Source organism: Coloeus monedula (genome assembly GCF_965178545.1).
Source record: "Coloeus monedula genome assembly, chromosome: 5".
NCBI classification, from domain to species: domain Eukaryota; kingdom Metazoa; phylum Chordata; class Aves; order Passeriformes; family Corvidae; genus Coloeus; species Coloeus monedula.
Window position 1 is genome coordinate 72285771 of NC_138785.1, and position 19364 is coordinate 72305134.

The 19364-nt window shown below is 48.1% G+C and overlaps 1 protein-coding gene and 1 long non-coding RNA gene across 3 annotated transcripts in view; both read right to left on the minus strand.

Moving 5' to 3' along the window:
• Positions 1–987: 987 nt before the first annotated feature.
• On the minus strand, positions 988–12147 carry LOC309573291. The gene is made up of 2 exons (XR_014226416.1): positions 12011–12147; positions 988–4242 (listed from the first exon to the last, which is right to left on the minus strand). It is a non-coding gene; the product is annotated as an uncharacterized lncRNA (long non-coding RNA).
• A 1903-nt stretch (positions 12148–14050) lies between these two features.
• Positions 14051–19364, minus strand: part of SMOX (spermine oxidase) — a 49769-nt gene continuing 44455 nt past the window's right edge. For both annotated transcript variants that reach the window (XM_082281303.1, XM_082281304.1), the window contains exons 6-7: positions 15720–15880; positions 14051–14452 (exon numbers count right to left, since the gene is read on the minus strand). In XM_082281303.1, the coding sequence (XP_082137429.1) occupies positions 14315–14452; positions 15720–15880 (299 nt within the window). In that variant the 3' untranslated portion in view covers positions 14051–14314. The remainder of the gene's footprint in view (positions 14453–15719; positions 15881–19364) is intronic.

The following is a 19364-nucleotide window of genomic DNA, read 5'->3' on the forward strand; positions in this document are numbered from 1 at the left end:
TCAAGACCTCTCAATTCCTTCCTTCCCTCGACCTTTTCTAGATCTAGTCCATCCTTTTTTAGGAACATGTGGCCAAAGATAACCAGATTATTTCAGCAGCAGGTCCTCCAGGGATGTTATTACCTTTATAACACCATCATGCAAATGGAATAATGACGTTTTTCTTTGTTCTCAATTCCTTTCCTAGCAATTCCTACCATTTTTCAGCCTTTCTGACCACAGAGCTGAGGTTCCCATCCCAGCCCTTCACAAGGGTTCTGCAGCCCTTCCCTGGCTGCTGCTGCCTTCTCCTGAGTGCATGACCACCTCAGCAATAAATTCACCACCTGCTGATCTGGTATCGAGACGTCTCTTACACAAACATTCACAGTTAGCATTTAACTTTGCCTGCTCTGAATAATGAAAGATTGTCACCAAACTGTCACCAACCTATTCACACTTTTTCACAGGTTTTTTGGAATACAGTGACTATTGTGGGACCTAATAAACTTTGTCCAGTGTCAGAAATGACTGTTTAATCATACTTTTTTTGCTTCTTCTCTGTTTATTCCACCTGTAATCAAACCAGAACACCTTTACCTTATCCTATGACAGCTTGGAGGGACGGGAACTTTTTCAGGATAAACTGCTGAATGTAGAAACAAGACTAAACACAAATGAACTTTAATAAAATAAGTCAATAATTGACTAAATGGGAAAGAAAAGTGGAAGAGGAATGGATAATATCACAGGAGAGGAATTTCAAAGGCCATCAGCATATGGATACCATGTACATTGTATCTCACATGCCAACTTCTCTACATCCAATACTTTTCTCCATGGGGGCAATGGGCAGTTTAATAGCAAAATTCAGTGTGACAGGCAAGTGCAAAGTAAAAGAGTAAAAGTAAAAACAAGAAAGTAAACACAAGAAAATGGTGTTTGTGTCAACGTATTCCTGAAAATACTGCTAGCAACACAGGAAAAAATAAAAGAAGTCATGGGCAGTGAACAGACACAACTCAGAATTAGTTTATTCCTTTAAATAATTTAAGTAAATAGGAAAAGGACCAAAATCCATAATTGCATTATGTTAGAAATACCTAACAGAATTTAAAAATATTCCAAACCCTAGGTTTCTTCACGAGGTAATATCTAATGGAGGGATAAGGTACCAAAAGAAGTGAGAAAGGATTTTGAAATGTCTTCAAATGAAATTGGAATCTCTCAGCCCAGTGCAGAACAAAAGGAGGAAAAGGCTCCCAGCCCTGCAGCTCACTCTGAGGCAGGTTGAAAGAGGAGCTGGGTGAACCTCTTGCTTTGAGAGTCTCAGATCAAACAGAGCAGCCAGAATATCAGCACAAGTTGAAAAGAAAAGGGGACAAAAAAGTAAAGAGAAAGAAAAAGGACCTTAGCATTTGCATAGGCCATAAATAATTAATCAATGAAAAGTTAAACCAGTATTATGCTTCCCTGTCCAGAGGAGACATCTGGGCATCCATCCTGATGCATCAGCAGATCTCTGGGAGATTTCCCTGGGATAAGGATGCCAGTTTGCTGGAAGGCCAGGCTGCCATGCAAAGGGACCCGGAGAATGGAGCCCAGAGGCCACAGCAGCAGTCAGGAGTTCGGGGGCTGCACTCAAGGAGATGCTGAGGGAGCTCCACTCCAGAGAAAAGAAGGTTTTAGGTGGATATCTGGCTGCACTGCTCCAGTGGAGGCACAGAGAAGCCAGGGCCAGGCTCCCCTCAGAGGTGATGGGCTCAACACCCAACAGGGGAAATTCCCACTAGAAACAAGCAAAAAATATTTCCTCTGAGTCCAGTGCAGCTGGATTCAGGGATCCAGAAGGGCTGTGCAGCTCCACCTTAGAGATGCCTGAAACGATGCAGAACAAGACCCTGGGCAACTTGATATTGGCCCAGTGTTGAGCAAAGGACTGAATTAGGGACCTCCAACCTTATTAATTCCTCAGCCCTATGATCCTTTGGAAAACAGATCCCATCTGTGTACAGCTTCCAGCTTTAGAAATGGGGTTTTTTGTAGGGTACCATTTGTCTTGGGTGAAACTCCTCTGAGGCTACGGTGAGAAATGCCATCCCTTATTCCATGACGTGCAGAGAGCAGAGCTTTACATTTTCTCCTGAGGAGAAGCAACCAGATTAGAGGCTCTGAAGAGCATCGGAAGCAGCAGCTCTTATCAGGCCTCAGAGCAGCTGTTCATACACTCCTCAAACAGCCAGAGTTGGCTGGGCACAGTTTTGAAGACACTTCATTAAGAAACATTGGCTGCCATCCAGGATATTAAAAAGATAATAAAAAAAGAACTAAAACTGCTCTTCTTCCCTGCTGGTTTTGATTTGTTTATAATCAAGGGGAGAACACAGTCCCTGTTGTTTCATTTCAGATGTTCTCTGGAGGTTGGCACACCCTGAACCCCGGCAGTGTTCATAAATCAGGGATGACCTAAGTTTTCATCACCCAAATTTGTTCTGGCTGGTCAGAGCTCTTTGTTACATCTCTCCCACCATCAGAAAGGTCAGAAACTGAAAGGGCACCGAGGTCAAGTGATGTGTTTCCATGAGAAAGACCCTCCCACCCTGATATCCCAGTATTTATGTTTGAGTCTCACCAAGGTGGGTGCCAGGAGCGAGGAGAGGAGTCCGTGGGGCAAGCAGGAGCTGGATGTGACCCCCCCTCTCCAGGACAACCCACATGGGTGAAATCAAGCTCACGTTCCAGCCTCAGCAGGGTCTGGGAGCCATTTGGGGGCACAAACAGCATTTACCCAGGAAACGGAGAAAGTTAACCAAAAACGCCACCCTCGGCTGGATTTTTCTCACTCTCTCCAAAAAAACAAAACAAAAAAAAGTGTGTAAATATCATTAGCTAGGAAAAAAATGCTGATGGCTGGAAGTGAAATTTACCACTGAAAGTGGAAAATAAATGTGGTGCACTCAGAAGCATCCAGACACAGAGGCTGAGTCACTTTTATGCTAATATGTCCTCGTCGCCTCCCCAGTGGATCCAAAAAATGGTCTCATTTATTGTAATTGATGTTTATGATAAAGGCACTTCCATCCTCTCTATGTACATACACAGTTACTCAGAAAGAAAACTTATTTTCCTCTCCTTTTTTGTTTTCCGTATATTCTCCCACCTTTTCTCTTTGGCAAGCATGGTTTTCATGCAAAGCAAGCAGCAATACCTGCTCAGGTGTGTAAAGGCAGAGGTTGGCTCACATAGGGACCACACCTCCCTCACCCTGGTCACCTGTGGTTGGTGATGTGGCACTGATTGCCCCTCACTGCTGAGGTGCACAACTTCATTTTTCGTGTCCTTCTCCTGCGCTTTGTCCTCCTCCTTAATGACTCTGAGCTAAGAAGAAAATGGTTCCAGTTATTGGAAGGCTGTTGGTCTGATCTAAGAGAGCTGCAGTCCAATAGAGGCCCAAAATGCAGCACTCAGCTGCAGAAAAATCAGCTCCAAAGGAAATAAATACAAATCTGACAGTTGTTCTGATCTCTGGGAGGGCTGGCTCTGAGCATTCCCATATCAGAGCCCACTGATCCCCATCTCTCCCAATGTTTTGTGTCTCTCAGTTGTGGCTGGCTCAGATCTCTCTCTAATCAGGAATGTTGTGAACCACATCAGCGCCTTTCCTTCTTCCTCTACCTCCTTTCAAATCCTTGGTGGTGCTCAGAATACTCTCCATTCATGCAGGGGTTGGGAAAATCTCCCACTCCCAAACCCCTTCCCAGTATCCAATTTAGCTCTCAGCTCCACCATAGCAAGATCCGCTCCAGGCCACCATCCCTCCTCCCCTGCCACACTGATGACCTGGAAATCATTAAACTTTGCATGATTTATGGGGTTTTTTGCATCAAGAAATCCACGAGCACCTCTGCTCTTGCCCTGGCATTGAGGTGGAATGAGGCCAGAGGATACAGCAGAGCCAGGGATTGGGAAGATACCTCGTGTTTCGTGGCACTGATGGACCTGCTGGAGAGCTAATGAGATGTGGACATCACAAAATCCCACCAGATTAAATCAGAGACACCCCAGTGGGTCGGGTTCCCTGCCAGGTACATGAGAGGGATTTCAACATTCTGATTGCATCCACATAGAATCACAGAATATCTCCATTTGGAAGGCATCCAGAAGGATCATTGAGTCCAGCTCCTTGCCCAAAGTCGTCAGTGAAGAAAGCTGAATAATCACATGTGAAGGGACAAAATTGAGAGCAGATTCACCAGAAAGTGCCTATGTCAGGAGAAAGAAAAAAAAAAAAAATCCAGCAAAGAGTATCTTTGCCCTTCCATGAATGATTCAAACTATGCAGAGAAGCTGCCAAATTTTTCATATGGTTGGTGCTACCAGGGGCTTTGACTGTCTGGAAATGGACCAGTGCTATGATCAAGCATCTAAAACTTGGGTTTGGTCAGAGCAGTTTGAGAGCACTTGTGGCTCTCAAAAGCAAACAAGCTTCTACCAGGTGGGCGCGGGGCTCCAGTGGGGCTGCCACCACCCATGTCCTCCTGGCATTTTGAGCTGACAGCCACTGGCAGGAAGGAATGTGAAATTAAAAAGAAGAAAAATCACTCTTTTTGACAGTAGGAGCAGAGATCTGTCATCCCATGGCCCAGGAGGTGCTGTATTACTGAAAGTAGTGAAAGGGAGCTTATTTTAAAAAAAAAAAAGGGAATTTTTAAACAGGAAGATAGTGACAGGCCAAGGGGGATGGCTTTAAACTAAAAGAGGAAAGATTAAAATTAGATATTAGAAGGAAATCCTTCCCTGTGAGGGTGGGGAGGCCCTGGCACAGGGTGCCCAGAGAAGCTGTGGCTGCCCCTGGATCCCTGGAAGTGTCCAAGGCCAGGCTGAACAGGGCTTGGAGCAGCCTGGGACAGTGGAAGGTGTCCCTGCCCATGGCACAGGTGGGAATGAGATGAGCTTTAAGGTCTCTTCCAACCCAAAACATCCCATGGCTACAGAATTCTGTGGGTTAGTGGTGGCCTTGGAAATGCTGGGTTGGTGGTTGGACTTGATGATCTTAGAGGTCTTTTCCAAGCTAAATGATTCTCCCTTGGTAGTATTGCAGGAAGACAAAGCAAACTCTCTGCTGTGCTTGCTGGCCTTCTCTGAAAGGAGAACTGGCCAGGTAACCTAATCCCACACATTGTTTTCCTTTCGAATCTGCAGGACAAGAAGTCCCAGCACTCCTGTGATCTGCTCCATCCCAGGGCATCAATCAGCCTGAATTATTCCATGTGCTTTTGCAAAATAACCCCTTGCTCATGTTGCAAACAGTGCAAGTGTATTTTGGTTTCTTCAGTTTTTGGCTCAGTTGTCTCAAGGCCCTGGATCCCAGTTGCCAAAAGCTGAGTGACCCTGATGCTCCTTTTTTGAGGACACCACATTGATTTTTCTGTGAAGGTGCCATCAGTGTTAGTCAGCACTTGGTATTTATAAACTGCTCTGTTTTGTTTGCTTTCATGACTGCAATTACAGCATGAAAAGAGGATTGTACTGGACGGTGTGTCCTGATGCAGAGGTGTCACTCTCCCCCAGGCACGGGTTAGATGAGAACTCTGGCCAGCTCAGGATTTGCTTGGTTTCTCCTCCATGTTAGTTTGCATTTTATCAGTCCTTCATTTCTTCTGCTGTGGTGATCCTGATTCCCCGGGCTTGCTTAGGTTCCTCTCAGGTTCCTCCTTGCTTTTCTACCTAAATTAGCTCTAGGTCATCAGGAGGCTCATTGGCCTCCATTTCCCAGCCATGAACAGCCCATTAACCAGCAGAGCAGCACCCCTGAGACTGATCCCTGAGCTGGGGGCTTCTGCCACAACTGACCATTTAATTCTCCATTTGCTTTTGCCCGGAACAGCTGTAGAGCCACCACAATACTTTCCCACTGTGGCCTCTTTTCTCCCCTGAGAGGCTCTTTAGACCTTGTTAAAGACCTCCTGGATGTCCAAATGCACCATGTCCTCCAAATCTCCCTCATCCACCCTTTTCCTGATACAGTCACTGAGTCATAATCCCTCCGTGAGACCTCTCTCCTCTGGTCTGTTGGGCCTGTGCTCTCCTGTTGTGAGATATCACCCTGCAACTTCATTATCCTGGTTTTAAATACCATTTCAAACTAATTTCCCCAGAACATGTTTAAGGAGGGATGACCTGTAATTCTCCCAATCTCATCTTAAGGCTTTTTGAATATAAATGCAACATTCCTCATATCCCAGTCCTCGATTCCTCTCCTTAGTAAGCCAATCAAGTCCTGCCAAAACAGCTTAAAATCTGCCCAAACAATCTGGACCCCCAGGAAAGAGGTGAGGCTTTTCATCCTGGAGAAGTGAAGGCTCCAAGGAGAATTCAGAGCCCCTTCCAGTGCCTGAAGGAGAGCTGGAGAGGAACTTGGGACAAGGGATGTAGTGACAGGACAAGGGAGAATGACTTCACACTGCCAGAGGGCAGGGTTAGGTGGGATGTTGGGAAGGAATTCTTGGCTGTGAGAGTGCTGAGGCCCTGGCACAGGGTGCCCAGAGAAGCTGTGGCTGCCCCTGGATCCCTGGAAGTGTCCAAGGCCAGCTTGGACGGGGCTTGGAGCAACCTGGGTTAGTGGAAGGTGTCCCTGCCCATAGCAGGATGGGGACTGGATGGGCTTTAAGGTCCCTTCCAACCCAAACCATGCTGTGTTTCTGTGAAAATTTCTCACTGAAATGTGGTGCAAGAACATCTGCCCAGTGAAAGACTGCATTCCTTCCTGGTGGTATTTCCATCCGGGAACTCATGTGCCTGGCATTATCTTCATAGCCCCATCCTTTCTCTCCAAATTACCTTGTCATTTGCTCTCTCTTTCTCCTTACCCACCTTACTCCTGCCTGTGTTCCCTTGGAGGACTGGTCAGTGGATTGGCCCATCCATCACCACCCAAATCCTCCAGGAAAAGGGGACCTTTCCCAGCCCAGGATGAGTTCAGGTGGGTCCCTTTAGTCGAGAAGAACGTGTAGAATGTCCCAGCTGTCCCCAGAGCAGGGGTGAGCAGTGCTGAGTCTCCTCAGCAAAGCTCCTTCTCTCCCACTCCTGCATTTCCCAGTGGAAATATTTGTCCTGGAGCAACAGGCGTGGCTGCAGTGACGCTACTGCATAGCAAGGACATGACACTGCACAGGCTGAGGGAACGGGGAGGAGGGTGGGGAGTGCAGGGCTGTGGGAAGGGATCTTGCTGGAAAGTGACTTCAGAACTTGCCTGGGAATTCAAGGTCATGTGGGCACCTTGTGAAGTCCATTGCATGGGTGGCTTAAGAGAGCTCTGGGAGTGATATGTATGTATTTTATATATATATATTATATATATATATATATATGTGTGTGTGTGTGTTTGTGTGTGTATATATAATAATTTTGTGTTAAAATTTATTATACAGAAATTTTACATCAAATTCTACATATAATCCTTATAATGTGTCTATATTTTAGATCAAAATAGACTTATATGTTTATATATAAAAATATGTAAAGAATATGAGTGTATTTATATACACACGATAGGAGTGTATTTATACATATGTGTTTATACATATACACTATTTTTTTCCAAGGATTTTCAGTTGAAGCAAATAAAAACCATGACTCAGCTGCAGTGACAACAGAGAGCAAATCCAGATAAAATCCACCCTTTTCCACCCACCTCTGACCTGTCACTGTCTAGTCTCTCCCTGCCCTGTGTGCAGGTTACCTGAGAGGACAGGTTCTCTGGGAGGTGACTGTGATAGTGACAAAAAAAGCCTTAGTGCTTCTTTATGTGAAGTGGGGTTTGGTGAAATATTCCAAAAAGGGTTTTTCCACCTAGAAACGTGGTCCAAGGAGCTGCAGGACAGAAGTGGGTTTGACCAGAAGAGCCATCCCTTGCTATGTCACACACACAACACCGACTACATCGTCTCCAGACAGGATCCAGGCAGCAGAGAAGGTTGGTGTGAAATTAATCCTCACCTGAAAAGGTTTTAGGGGAAAAAGTTGCCATTGCTCTGCCCTGATTGTGCTGAAAGCCTGGCCCCGTTAGAGACAATTGTGTCAGGAAGCAGCTTGATGTTCCTATTCTTCAGGAATGGGAAAGTTTTTTTGTTGTTTAAAAGTGGTGGCAGAAGGGTTTCCTTGGGCTCAGCATCATGGAAGAGTCGTGGAGACTCTTCCTGCCTTTCCCAGCCATCCTGTCAGAGCTAGGTGGGAATTAAATCGGTGTTTTAATGGAAAGGGCAGCAGAAATTAAAGGATCAAACCTCTCAGGTTGTCCTTAAGCCTGGGCAGAGAAGGAAGGTGTCAGGGTGTGGCTGAGATGCAATGTGGTGGAGGAGCAGGATGGGTGCCACCAGCACAGGGACCAACAGGTGGAACATGGGGTGGTCACCTCAGACATCCTCAAAACAGGGGTCTGGGTCTATTCTTACCCTAAAATGGCCAGTTCAGGCTCTGACTCTGCTGGCAGAGAGATCCAAGGGTCCATGGACCATCTCAGGGGCACATCAACAAATCCACTGCCAGGCCAAGGACCCTGCCCAGACTGTGCTCCCTCAGCAGGAATTACACTGAGAGCAGAAATCCGTGCAGGAGCAGAGATTCCAAGGTGAGATGGATTCTCCTGCTCACCCTACAGAGGGGGGCAAACTGATGATGAAGGAGGAGGACACCCCAAAACAAGATCCTTGCTCAGGCACATTTTTCTGACTGCAAATTGCACCAACACCCAGTGCAGTCCCAGCTCTGCAGAGAGGCCAAAATACCCCCTGTGCCATCCTCAGTGACAGCTGGAAAGGCCAACCAGTGTCCTCCCCATGAGCACTGGGGTGTCTGGAAACACCACACCCAGCAAGGAAGCACAAGGTGATGGACACAGCCAGCACACATCCCATCATGTGAGGGAGGTTCAGATATGCTCAGGTTAGCAAGGAAGAGGCAGCAATGGTCCAGAGAAGAGAGGGTGGCAGGGTAGGACTGGACTGGGAGTCTGGAGGACACTGAGGGGAGACTCATTGGGGTCTGCAGCTCCTCCTGAGGGGCAGTGCAGGGGCAGCTCTGCTCTCTGGGACAGTGACAGGACCCAGGGCATGGCTGGAGCTGGGTCAGGGGAGGTTTAGGTCGGATATCAGGGAAAGCTTCTTCCCCCAGAGGGTGCTGGGCACTGCCCAGACTCCCCAGGGAATGGGCACAGCCCTGAGGCTGCCAGAGCTCCAGGAGCATTTGGACAACGCTCTCAGGGACAGAGTGGGGTTGTTGGGGTGTGTGTGCAGGGCCATGAGTTGGACTGGATGATCCTTGTGAGACCCTTCCAGCTCAGGGGAGTCCATGATTCCTGGCTTTTGCAGGAATCTTTTCTTCCTACCACACAGGAGCACAATGGTTGTCATCACAAAAATTCAAACCATTCACCCAGGAACAGGAGTGCGACTGGGAACAAGCCAAGATTGCTGCCTGTATTTATGAGCACAAGCACATCCAGGCCAAGAAAGAAGGGACATTCAGGGTTTGCAGCTCTGTTGTAAATGAAGCGAGGCGGGGCAGGGAAGGAAGGGTTTGCTTTGCTGTCCCTGTGCCCGAGTTTCCTGGAGATTTACAGCCCTCAGCTGGTGACTCGGAGCACAGCCCTGCTGCATATCCGTGTTCCCATCTCAGGATGGGTGAGTGCCCTCTCTCCTGGCTAAGCCATCATCAGCACCCATCCACGTCACTCATGACAGCCAAAAATCCTCCCCTGAGCATCCCAAATCCCCTCGCAGTTCCTGGCATCCACCAGCTCAGTCCTCACCCCCTGCCCAGCCAAACATGACATATTTAGCTCCGCTATTTTATTGCTTTTTTCAAAAAATCTCTCTCCTTATAAATCAACCTTTCCAGACCCTGAATCCCTGCCTGTGCTGTTGCCTTTCCACTTGGCAGTGCTCAGTTGCCAAATGCCTGACAAATGGCCCTCAGGCAGCCACCCTGGCCAGGGCCACACTGCCCATGAGAAAAGAGATGCTGTTCATCCTTCTCCAAGCATAATTCCCCCCTTTTTTTTTCTGTTCTTCCACTCGTGTCACTCATCTTACAGGCACCCACAGCAAACCACCTGCTGTGAACCCACCAGGATAACTGGGGTTGGGAATCCTCCCTGTGCTTCACAAGAGGATTTTGGAGGGTTTTTTGCATTGGATCAGGTTGATGTAGCTGGGATCAGTCCTTCATTTGGAGAAGTTCCACACCAGTTTCTCACCCCTTGTGGTTTGTCCAGTGGAAGGTGTCCCTGCCCAGGGCAGGGAGTGGAACAAAACGAGCCTTAAGGTCCCTTCCAACCCGAAACATTCCACGATTCTACATCCCTGAAACTCATGGAAATCCTCCATACATCTGCCACACCACGGCTGGATCCTCACACAGGACCTGATTAATCAGTTCTTTCTCCAAAGGGACACCCGAATTCCCTGGGGGATGGGAGGCTCCTGAGGCAGCCACATTCCATCGAGGCACTGGGTGTCCCAGGGAGCCTGCAGGGTGGCCAAAACCTCCCACATGTGGGCTCTGATAGCTGGGAGATCATCCACCTTCTTCCATCCACCTCCCACAGCCCCTGCCAGCCCTCCAGGGATACCTCAGGCACCCCAGGGCACTCCAGGAATGGAAACAGAACCCACCGCTAAACGGCCTTGTCTGTGCTCACCCCTCTGGGCTCCCACTGCTCTTCCCTCACACACCCGTGGGTGAGTTTACAGGTATTTTTTTAAAGTGTCCGATTATTACTATTTCTGGAGAATATTTTAGTGCCACGAGATGGCAGCACAAAATCACCTTTCCCGGGGTGTGCTCAGCTTGCAGAAGGTGCTCCAGACCCCGTGCCAGAGAGAAGTCAGTGTTCCCACCCCAGGGATGGCTCCAGGAGGAGAAAATATCCAACCCCGCCAAGTGCAGAGCCAGAACCCACATTTTTCATCACTTTAACCACTTGCAATTTCAGCACCCATTCATTGCCAGCACTTCTGTTTCACTGAGGTTGTCTGAGAATCTCCCAGTGGGTCCCAGTCTCCTTTTCTGCTCTGGGTCTGTGTTTGCACATAAATCAGCACCAGGGGAATTCCCTGGGCACTAAGCTCCATCCTTTACACTATTTTATAACCAGCATCCCCTGGAACAGCCTGGCTGGTGCCCACTTGCAGTTTAGAGCCCAGTATTGATCCTGGGCTGCTCTTGTCAGGGCGAAAGGGCTAAACACTGCCAGCATCCAAAGCCCTGGGCTAGGAAATCCTGCTGGAGGCCTTAAATGTGGTGGTGCAGTCTGGATGGTCCCCTCTGTGCATGGACAACCACAGGCCACTTAGTGCCACCAACCAGGATTAACTGGTTGGACTGGATGAGTTCAGCGCTCTTTTCTAACCTTAATTCCGTAATTCTGGGATTGGCCACACGGTGACACTCACGGGGTTCTGTGCTCACCACAAATTTGGGTAAGGAGGGGTGTGAAGGCAGAAGCCAGGACCTGCCCCGTAATTCCACCGCTCTCCTGTTGGAAGAGGAGCTCCGAGCACCCACGTCAGCTTTTTTAGAAAAACCTCTTTTTAAAAGCATTTCTTGCTACGGAGTCCAAGGAACAGAACCACAGAATTTGTTTAGGTTGGGAAATTCTGAGATCACCAAGTCCAACTGTTCCCCAGCACTGCCCAGGCCACCACTGACCCATGTCCCCAAGTGCCACATCCACACAGCTTTTAAATCCATCCAGGGACACCACCACTGCCCTGGGCAGCCTGTGCCAGGCTGGACCGCCCTTCCTATGAGGAAATTTTTCCTAATGAAAGTTTGTGAATGATTTTTCCTGGATCTCCCAGCAAAGGGGCAGCCAGGGACAGACATGCTCATTCCCCCATGGCACCATCACCCAGGGGGCTTCGGGGACCCCTCTCTGCCAGCACCCTGCTATTTCCACCTGCTGTGCTCCCCACACAGCCAGCCAGGAAGAGCAATCACTAATAATTGTGAGTAATTAGATGCCTCTTACCTTCCCAACACCCCCATCTGCTTTCTACCAACCTTCATCACTGAGCTCTTGGTGGGCACAGCTGGAATGAAGATGCCACAGGTCTTGGAGATGGGGGAGCAGGGTGGGGGTCACAGAGCGCCGTGGTGACACCACCTCTCTTTGTCACATGCTCAGGGTGGCCTTTGCTGCTAATTTTAAATACCTCTTAGTAAACAGCTGCTAAATTTAGTGTCTCTGGAACACATTTTAAAGGCTGGATTGCTGGTGAGTGATGGCAGCAGAGGAGTGAGGGGGATTGGCCTGACACAGATCGCTGCTCAGCAAAGCCAGACACCATCATCATTCTGTCTGCACAGAGCAGAAGAAGGAGTTCTGAAACCCTGACCACCAGCACAGCAGCTTTCCTTGGATGTCCCATGATAAAGAAGCCACAGGAGTCACAGAATCATTCAGGCTGGAAAAGACACCCAAGGTCATCAAGTCCAGCCTTTGAATGATCCCGACCTTGTCACACAGACAGGACACTGAGTGCCACATCCATTCATTCCTTGGCCACCTCCAGGCATGGGGACTCCACCACCTCCCTGGGCAGCCCCTTCCAGTGTCTAACCACCCCTTCAGCCAGAAATTCTTCCTAAATTTCTTTCCTGAAGAGAAAAAGCAATTCCTTGTTTTTTCCTGTCATAGCCTCACATGCCTGAAGGATTTGGTTTTCTCCTCGGATTCCACTTTGCAACAGATCTGGCTGCTGGGAAATCAGCCCTGGCTCCTTGAGGTTGAGCTCTGAGTGATTGAAGCTGGACAAAGTTTTTCTCTCTCTTTAATCAAGCATGCTGCACTCTCCTCCCGCAGCCCAGCTCTCTCTCAACTCTCTAACAGCAAGGAAAAGGATAAAATGGGAGAAAAACAGCAATAAATTCAACACACCACCATCCTTTCCAGCTCTCCAGCAGCCAGGAAGGCATCCACCTCCACACTACAGCAGGGAATCAGCACAGCTCAGCTGAGCTCGGAGAGAACCAGACAAAGTTGGTGCCTCCTCTGCAGACATTTAACTTGGGACGCACTGACTCACCCACTGGAGGGGGATTCTTCCCTCTCCCTGTCCCTTTTCCTCCCCTCTGTAACTCATTTATCAACACGACTCCCACCCCACACACACAAAGAGGGAAGGGAGGCTTCACATGGGGCAGCAGATGCCAAAGACATCCCTCACTCCTCACACGAAGCCCTGGCCAGCAGCCAGCCAGATGGAGAGATGGAATGCAGGGAGATAAGGCAGTGGCTAAACACCCATCGCCTTCACCCTGAAAACTTTTATTTTTGGAAACTGTTTAGACATTTTTTAACTATGCTGATGGCTGCATTGTGTTCACTTGACATTAAAGAAGAACATGATTTATCTCGCTGAGGAAGTAAAAAAAGAAAGGTTTTTTTCTCGTTCCAGATGGCAGTTTCCACATGATCCAGACAAAACCTTGGGAGTCACTAACATCTGGATTTACTGACACACATCTGCACAGTCCAGGGGCTGCCTGGATGGGGGCGAGTGCTCCTGTTACACCGGAGAACACACAATTAAAGCGTAAGGCAACAAAAGAATATCCTGAGTTGGGAGGGACCCACAAGATCATCAAATCCCACCCCTGGTCCTGCATGGGACATCCCAAGAATCCCACCCTGTGCCTGAGAGCGATGTCCAAACACTCCATGAGCTCTGTCAGCCCTGGGGCCGTGACCACACTGACCACAGTGCTGTCAGCTCTGCCCTAACCAGACCTTTCTGGTCAGGATTGTACCACAAAGGCAGAGGAAATTCTCCATATAAACACCATTTGTGTAATGTGTTTCTAACTTATTTTCAACGTGTTTTCCTCCTACTCCACATTTTGTAGGAAGAGAAAAAAACCCTATTTTTGTAATGTTGCATAAGAGTTGAAAGTTACCAAGTGAAGCGTCCAGGAAGTACCACAGCACCCAGTCTTTTTATTACAACATTTATTTTAGTATAGAAGGCACTTACAATACAGAAAGAAAGAAAAAAATGAAACCAGAAACAAACATGATAGGCACCAAAAGTGAAATTAGAATTGAAATGACAGAGAAACAGTTTACCAGACCAAAGGAGCACCCTTCCCTGTTAACAATACAGCACATGGAAATGAAGCTATTGATGATTAACATTTTTAACAGTTAGAGCTTTTTATTTTTTTTTTAATAGAAAAGATAAAAGGCTGTTCTACAGTGAACTGAAATAAAACAGAACCCCTCCACACACCTGCAGGAGGATTTAGGAGGTGGTGGTGGTCAGGCAGGGCTCCCTCAGGTCGGGCACTGCAGCAGGTCCTGGTACATCTCGATGAGCCGAGCAGCCTCCCTCTGCCCAGAGAGCACAGCACCGTGGGTCGTGGAGTAATACTTCCTGTGAGTGGCCTCCCCCGAAAACATCACCTGCATGGGCTGCAGGGCACAGCAGAAGGGGCACAGATCAGCAGAACTTACTGGGAAGCAGGTGGGAGGCTGAAAGGAGACAAACTTTCTGTGCCCTCCCACACAGGATGGTTTGGGTTGGAAGGGACCTGAAAGATCATCCAGTTCCATGGGCAGGGACACCTTCCACTAGACCAGGTTGCTCCAAGCCCCGTCCAACCTGGCCTGGAACACTTCCAGGGATGGGGCATCCACCTGTTCTCAAAACCCCCACAAGGTGCACCACAAGGTAACTACTTCCAAAAACCTTGAACAACCCTGCACGAGGCACAGAGCACCTGATCTGTACCATCTCCTCCCTCTGCTCCCCTAAATTACACTTCAGCCTTTTAGGCATTAAGGGAATTTTTCTTCTGGACAGCAACTTCAGAAGGATAAGAGTCATGTCTCAAAACCCAGAGGGTGAGACACAGAGTTGTATCTCTTATACCAGTAGTGAGGTGCTTGCTAGAAATGCAACTCAGATTTGAGGCAGGAATTTCTGGGAGGATTTACCTGGGGACTACACAGAAAGGTTCCTAAAGCTCCTGTTGGGTTTTCTTAAGTAGATTTCTGCACTGAATAAAATTATTTCTGCTGGGGCCAGGCTCTGGTGGAGGAAATGGACTGGGCAGCTGCTTGGAGGCTGCATTTTCATCAGCCTTTGGATTTGGACACATAACCCTGAGTGATGGGGTGAGTTCGGCTGTGTAACCATCTCCATGTGTGCTCCAGCTCTCCCTGCTAAACTCAAAAAGCAAAGGCAGTGTCTGGAGAGAAAATTCATCATCCCCTGCCAAAGAGTGGGCCTCCCTCAGCCTGTACTGCCAGCACAGAAAGATTTCCTAGCATGCACCTCTCACACATTCAGACCTAGACATTAGCAGGGTCATAATAATAATAATGATCTTTAAAACAGATTAACACATGCTTTCCTGAGGAATTCTGAACTGGACAATAAGGCTGATGGTCATTAAATGCAGACATCACAATTCCAGAAGTCACATGCATGCGCAGCTCTTGATAAATTCAGGGAAAGATGCAGGAATCCCTGAGATGTTGGCATTCCATTTAAAGGGGTAAAAACCTACACACATCATTTGTCCAGAGAGGCATCATTTGTCCAAAAAAAAAAATGGGAAAACACATTACTGGAGGCCAAAGCAGGGATTTTCTCTTTCAGCCTCCCTCCCCAAAAGCCTGCTGCCCAGTGTCACGTCAGTTTTACTGCCACAGACCTCATGTGGGCCATACTCACAGGAGTTTTGGAGCTCTCGGCATAAGGCAGTGGTTTCGCGAGTTTCTCTACATCGGCCCCACTGGACCCAACCTGGGTGTAGGAGTAGGATCCACGGAAGTAGGGATTGCTGCCCCAGGAGGACCGCAGGATCCGGCGAGGTTTCGGAATGTTTGGATTCCCTGGGTGGAAAGCGGAAGACAAAAAGTCAGACTGTGTCCAAGAGGGAAGAGGGCACTGACTGAGCAAGGTGTGGGTGACAGGGATTCCATCTGATTTATTCAACATCTATCCTAGCAGAGCTCTCAGGCTGCAGTGAAGAGCCCCCAAACCAGATCTCTCTTCCATTTTTGAGTTCTAACTATTTATAGAACAGAAATTGCCTCCCTTTTCATCTCAGCTCTTCCGTTTTCCAGGAATGTGTTGGGAGTCCCCATTCCTGGAGGTGCCCAAGCCATGACTGGACCAGGCACTCAGTGCCCTGGTCTGCTTGACAAGGTGGGGATTGGGTCAGAGGCTGGACTCCACGACCTTGGAGGCCTTTTCCTACTTAAATGATTCTGTGATTCATTTTGGAAAGGATCATTAAAATGTTCAGGTTCCTGAAAAACTGGGGAGCTTCAGGGGACCCTGGACACAGTCTGGTTGAAAATACAAAACATCTTCTGGGCTCATTTGCAGTGGGGAGCCTGGTGGTAATCAAGCATATGACTGATCTCACCAAAATTTAGGTATTAAATTGAGTGCCCGGTCTAAACTGGATGTTTAGGTAGCCTTGCGAGAGAGATGTGCCTCCAAAGAGGAAAGGAATTATGTTAGGAGGCAAATCTTTGTTATGTGGGGGCATTGAAAAACCTCTGAGAAAGTTCTCAAAACCTGTATTAACTTGTTCCAACAGCTGCCCATCCAGTTGCCCCCCAAATCAAGCTAAAATCCAGGAGACCCTATTTATTTAATGCACAAGACATGGAAAGAAGGCTTTTGAGGCTGCAAGCAGGATTTCTAGATCGCTGTAGAATTTCCATTTCTAAGAGGATGTAGGACCTGGAGGCGAAGAATGCACCCATGACAGGGTCATCATCAACCACTGTCCCCATCCCAAAGAGCCCAGGAGAACAGCATCCAGGACTGCAGCCCACCAGCTGGTGGCACAAGAGCCTCAGGTACAAACAGGCAGAGTCACACTTCAGAGATCCTCTTGCTAGGCTGGTTTTGGACCCATCTCAGTGTCACTGCTCTTGTTAAGAGTCCTGTGATCATATCTGCCGTGGCAGGAAAGGAGCAGGAGGAAGGACATGGAGAATTCCAGTGAAGAGAAATTCCCTCTGCAGGAGCCCAGACCCACCCTTGAGGCAACATCACATATCCAGGCAAGGTTCAGCTACTTGGGTTGAGTCTAAGTCTTCCTGAGCTGAGCCTAAATCTTCCACAGCAAGGGGACTGGAACTCGATGATCTTGAAGGTCCCTTCCAACCCAAACCATTCTATGGTTCGTCACGGAAAGGGCTGTCCAGCCCTGGCACAGCTGCCCAGGGCAGTGTTGGGAGTCCCCATCCCTGGAGGGATTTAAAAGCCATGTGGATGTGGCACTTGGGGACATGGGTCAGTGGTGGCCTGGGCAGTGCTGGGGAAGTGGCTGGGATTGATGATCTTAAAGGGCTTTTTTAACCTAAATGATTCTGTGATCCCGAGACACTGACAGGCAAGAAGTAGGAGTTTTGAGATACAACTCACACAGATCCTGTGCCTGCTTCAGACCCTGACTCTGTGACAACTCAAGATGTTCAGCCTGCTATGAGACAACCCAAATTCCCCCCCTTTCTTCATCCCAGCTTACAGAGGGAGACACCCAAATGTAAACATGGCTTAGGCACTGCATTATTTAGTTCTCATAAACTATTACTTAGCCGTACTGTGCCATCAATCCCTTAAAATCAAGAGCAGGTCCTGGTTTAGCTTCTGCTTCGTGAGTATCCTGTCAGCCAGAGCTAGGGAATACAGGGCTGGAACAGAGCAGAGGCTCCTGGATGGCCCACCCAGAGTACACCGTGACCACTTTATAACCAGGCCCCAGATCAAAATATGGCACAGACTAGCAAATAAATATATCCCACAAACAAAACACATCTTATAAAGCAATGTTGTTTCAGGAGTAACAGCTTTGCATAACAAAGGCCTCTAAAATAGTTCCTGCAAGGCTCTTCAAAGCAGGAATGCTGGAAGTGGAAAGCCCAAGGGAGTCTGAGAACAGGGAGCTCTCAGATGTGTCAAAGAAATAAGTTACTGTGTTTTATTTTTGAGGGCTGTGGGAAAGCCCAGAAGAACACACCGTGGAAGCTGTCAGACAACACTCCCCAAGCAGGGCCAAGGCAGCCACACATCCCACTGTACCACACAAAAACAGCCCACGAGGGGTTTTTTAAAAAAAGGAGTCTCTGCAGCAGCCTGGTGGTGCCTCTTCTGCAGCTGGTGCATGTCTCCATATCCACATCCATTCCCACGAGCTCCTTTCAGGGTCTGCAGCACATCAGGCCACGTTAGCAAGACCCAAGTGTCCACTGTGCAGCAATTGTGCCCCTGCATTCTGCATATCTGCACCTTTTAATGCAAGCAGCTGTTCCTAAGAGGAGAATCAGGAGACCCGGAGGGGGATTTTGGTTGAAGACCAGACAGGAGCATGTAGCACAAGCTCTGATTCTGATCTGCTTCGTGAAGACAGAAACTACAAAGACTGAGAGCCACAGTCCTTCAAGGAACATGGACTTTAACTAGACTTTCTCAATCTGCTTTTAAACAGAGTAAACATGCCTTTGTCTACAGACAAAAGTAACAACACAGATGTGGAAACTTCTCGGTTTCCAACATCCAAAGAGAGATTAAATGACTAAAAAAAGGATCTTGGCCTTCACTAAAACAGGAGGGCATTTATCTTCATGCCACAGATTTCCACTTGTGAAGCTATGGAAGACAACTCCCTGTGCCTCACACAATCCTTTATTTTTATTCAGCTCCTGGGAGGTGTGGCTACAGAGGCTTATTGGTTATGGAGCTGATGAAATTATCATAAAATCAACTCACCCATCTAAATTAAGGCACCCAAATTTATTTGCCTACCTGAGAGCAGGGATCTAAGATTCCATCAAGGGACATCTGTGGCACTGCCCCCACACTAGTGACTACAACCACCAGAGTGGGTACCCAGACACCCACATGGGGCTGGGAGATGTGATGCAGAACCTAAAACAGATCTGTTCCCCTGCAGAGAAATACCTGGAGGTCAGAGAGGACCACTCAGGGCATCTCCAGCTGCAGCCTGGCAAGCTCCAGTGATCCCTTCAGCTGGGAGCCTCTGGCTTCTAATTCTGGGAGCTTATCCAACAAAGAAGGCAGAGCAAGGCTCCTAATTGCGCTGAGGTAGTCAATTTAATCAGATTTGGAGGACACTGCCATCCAGTTGTGAAAAGCAGTAATTGCTGATGGTTCTTAGGTTAGAACAATCCTCAGAGCTTTACACAGCAAAGCTAGATAATCCCCAACACTGACCTGCGAGGGAAATTCAAGGTCAGTTCTCAGACAGATTCTCAGTGTGAGTCTAAAAGAATGGGTTTAACTTAAAACTGGTATAGCACACTCTGAAGCCAAAGGAAAGGCCACCATGAGCAACAG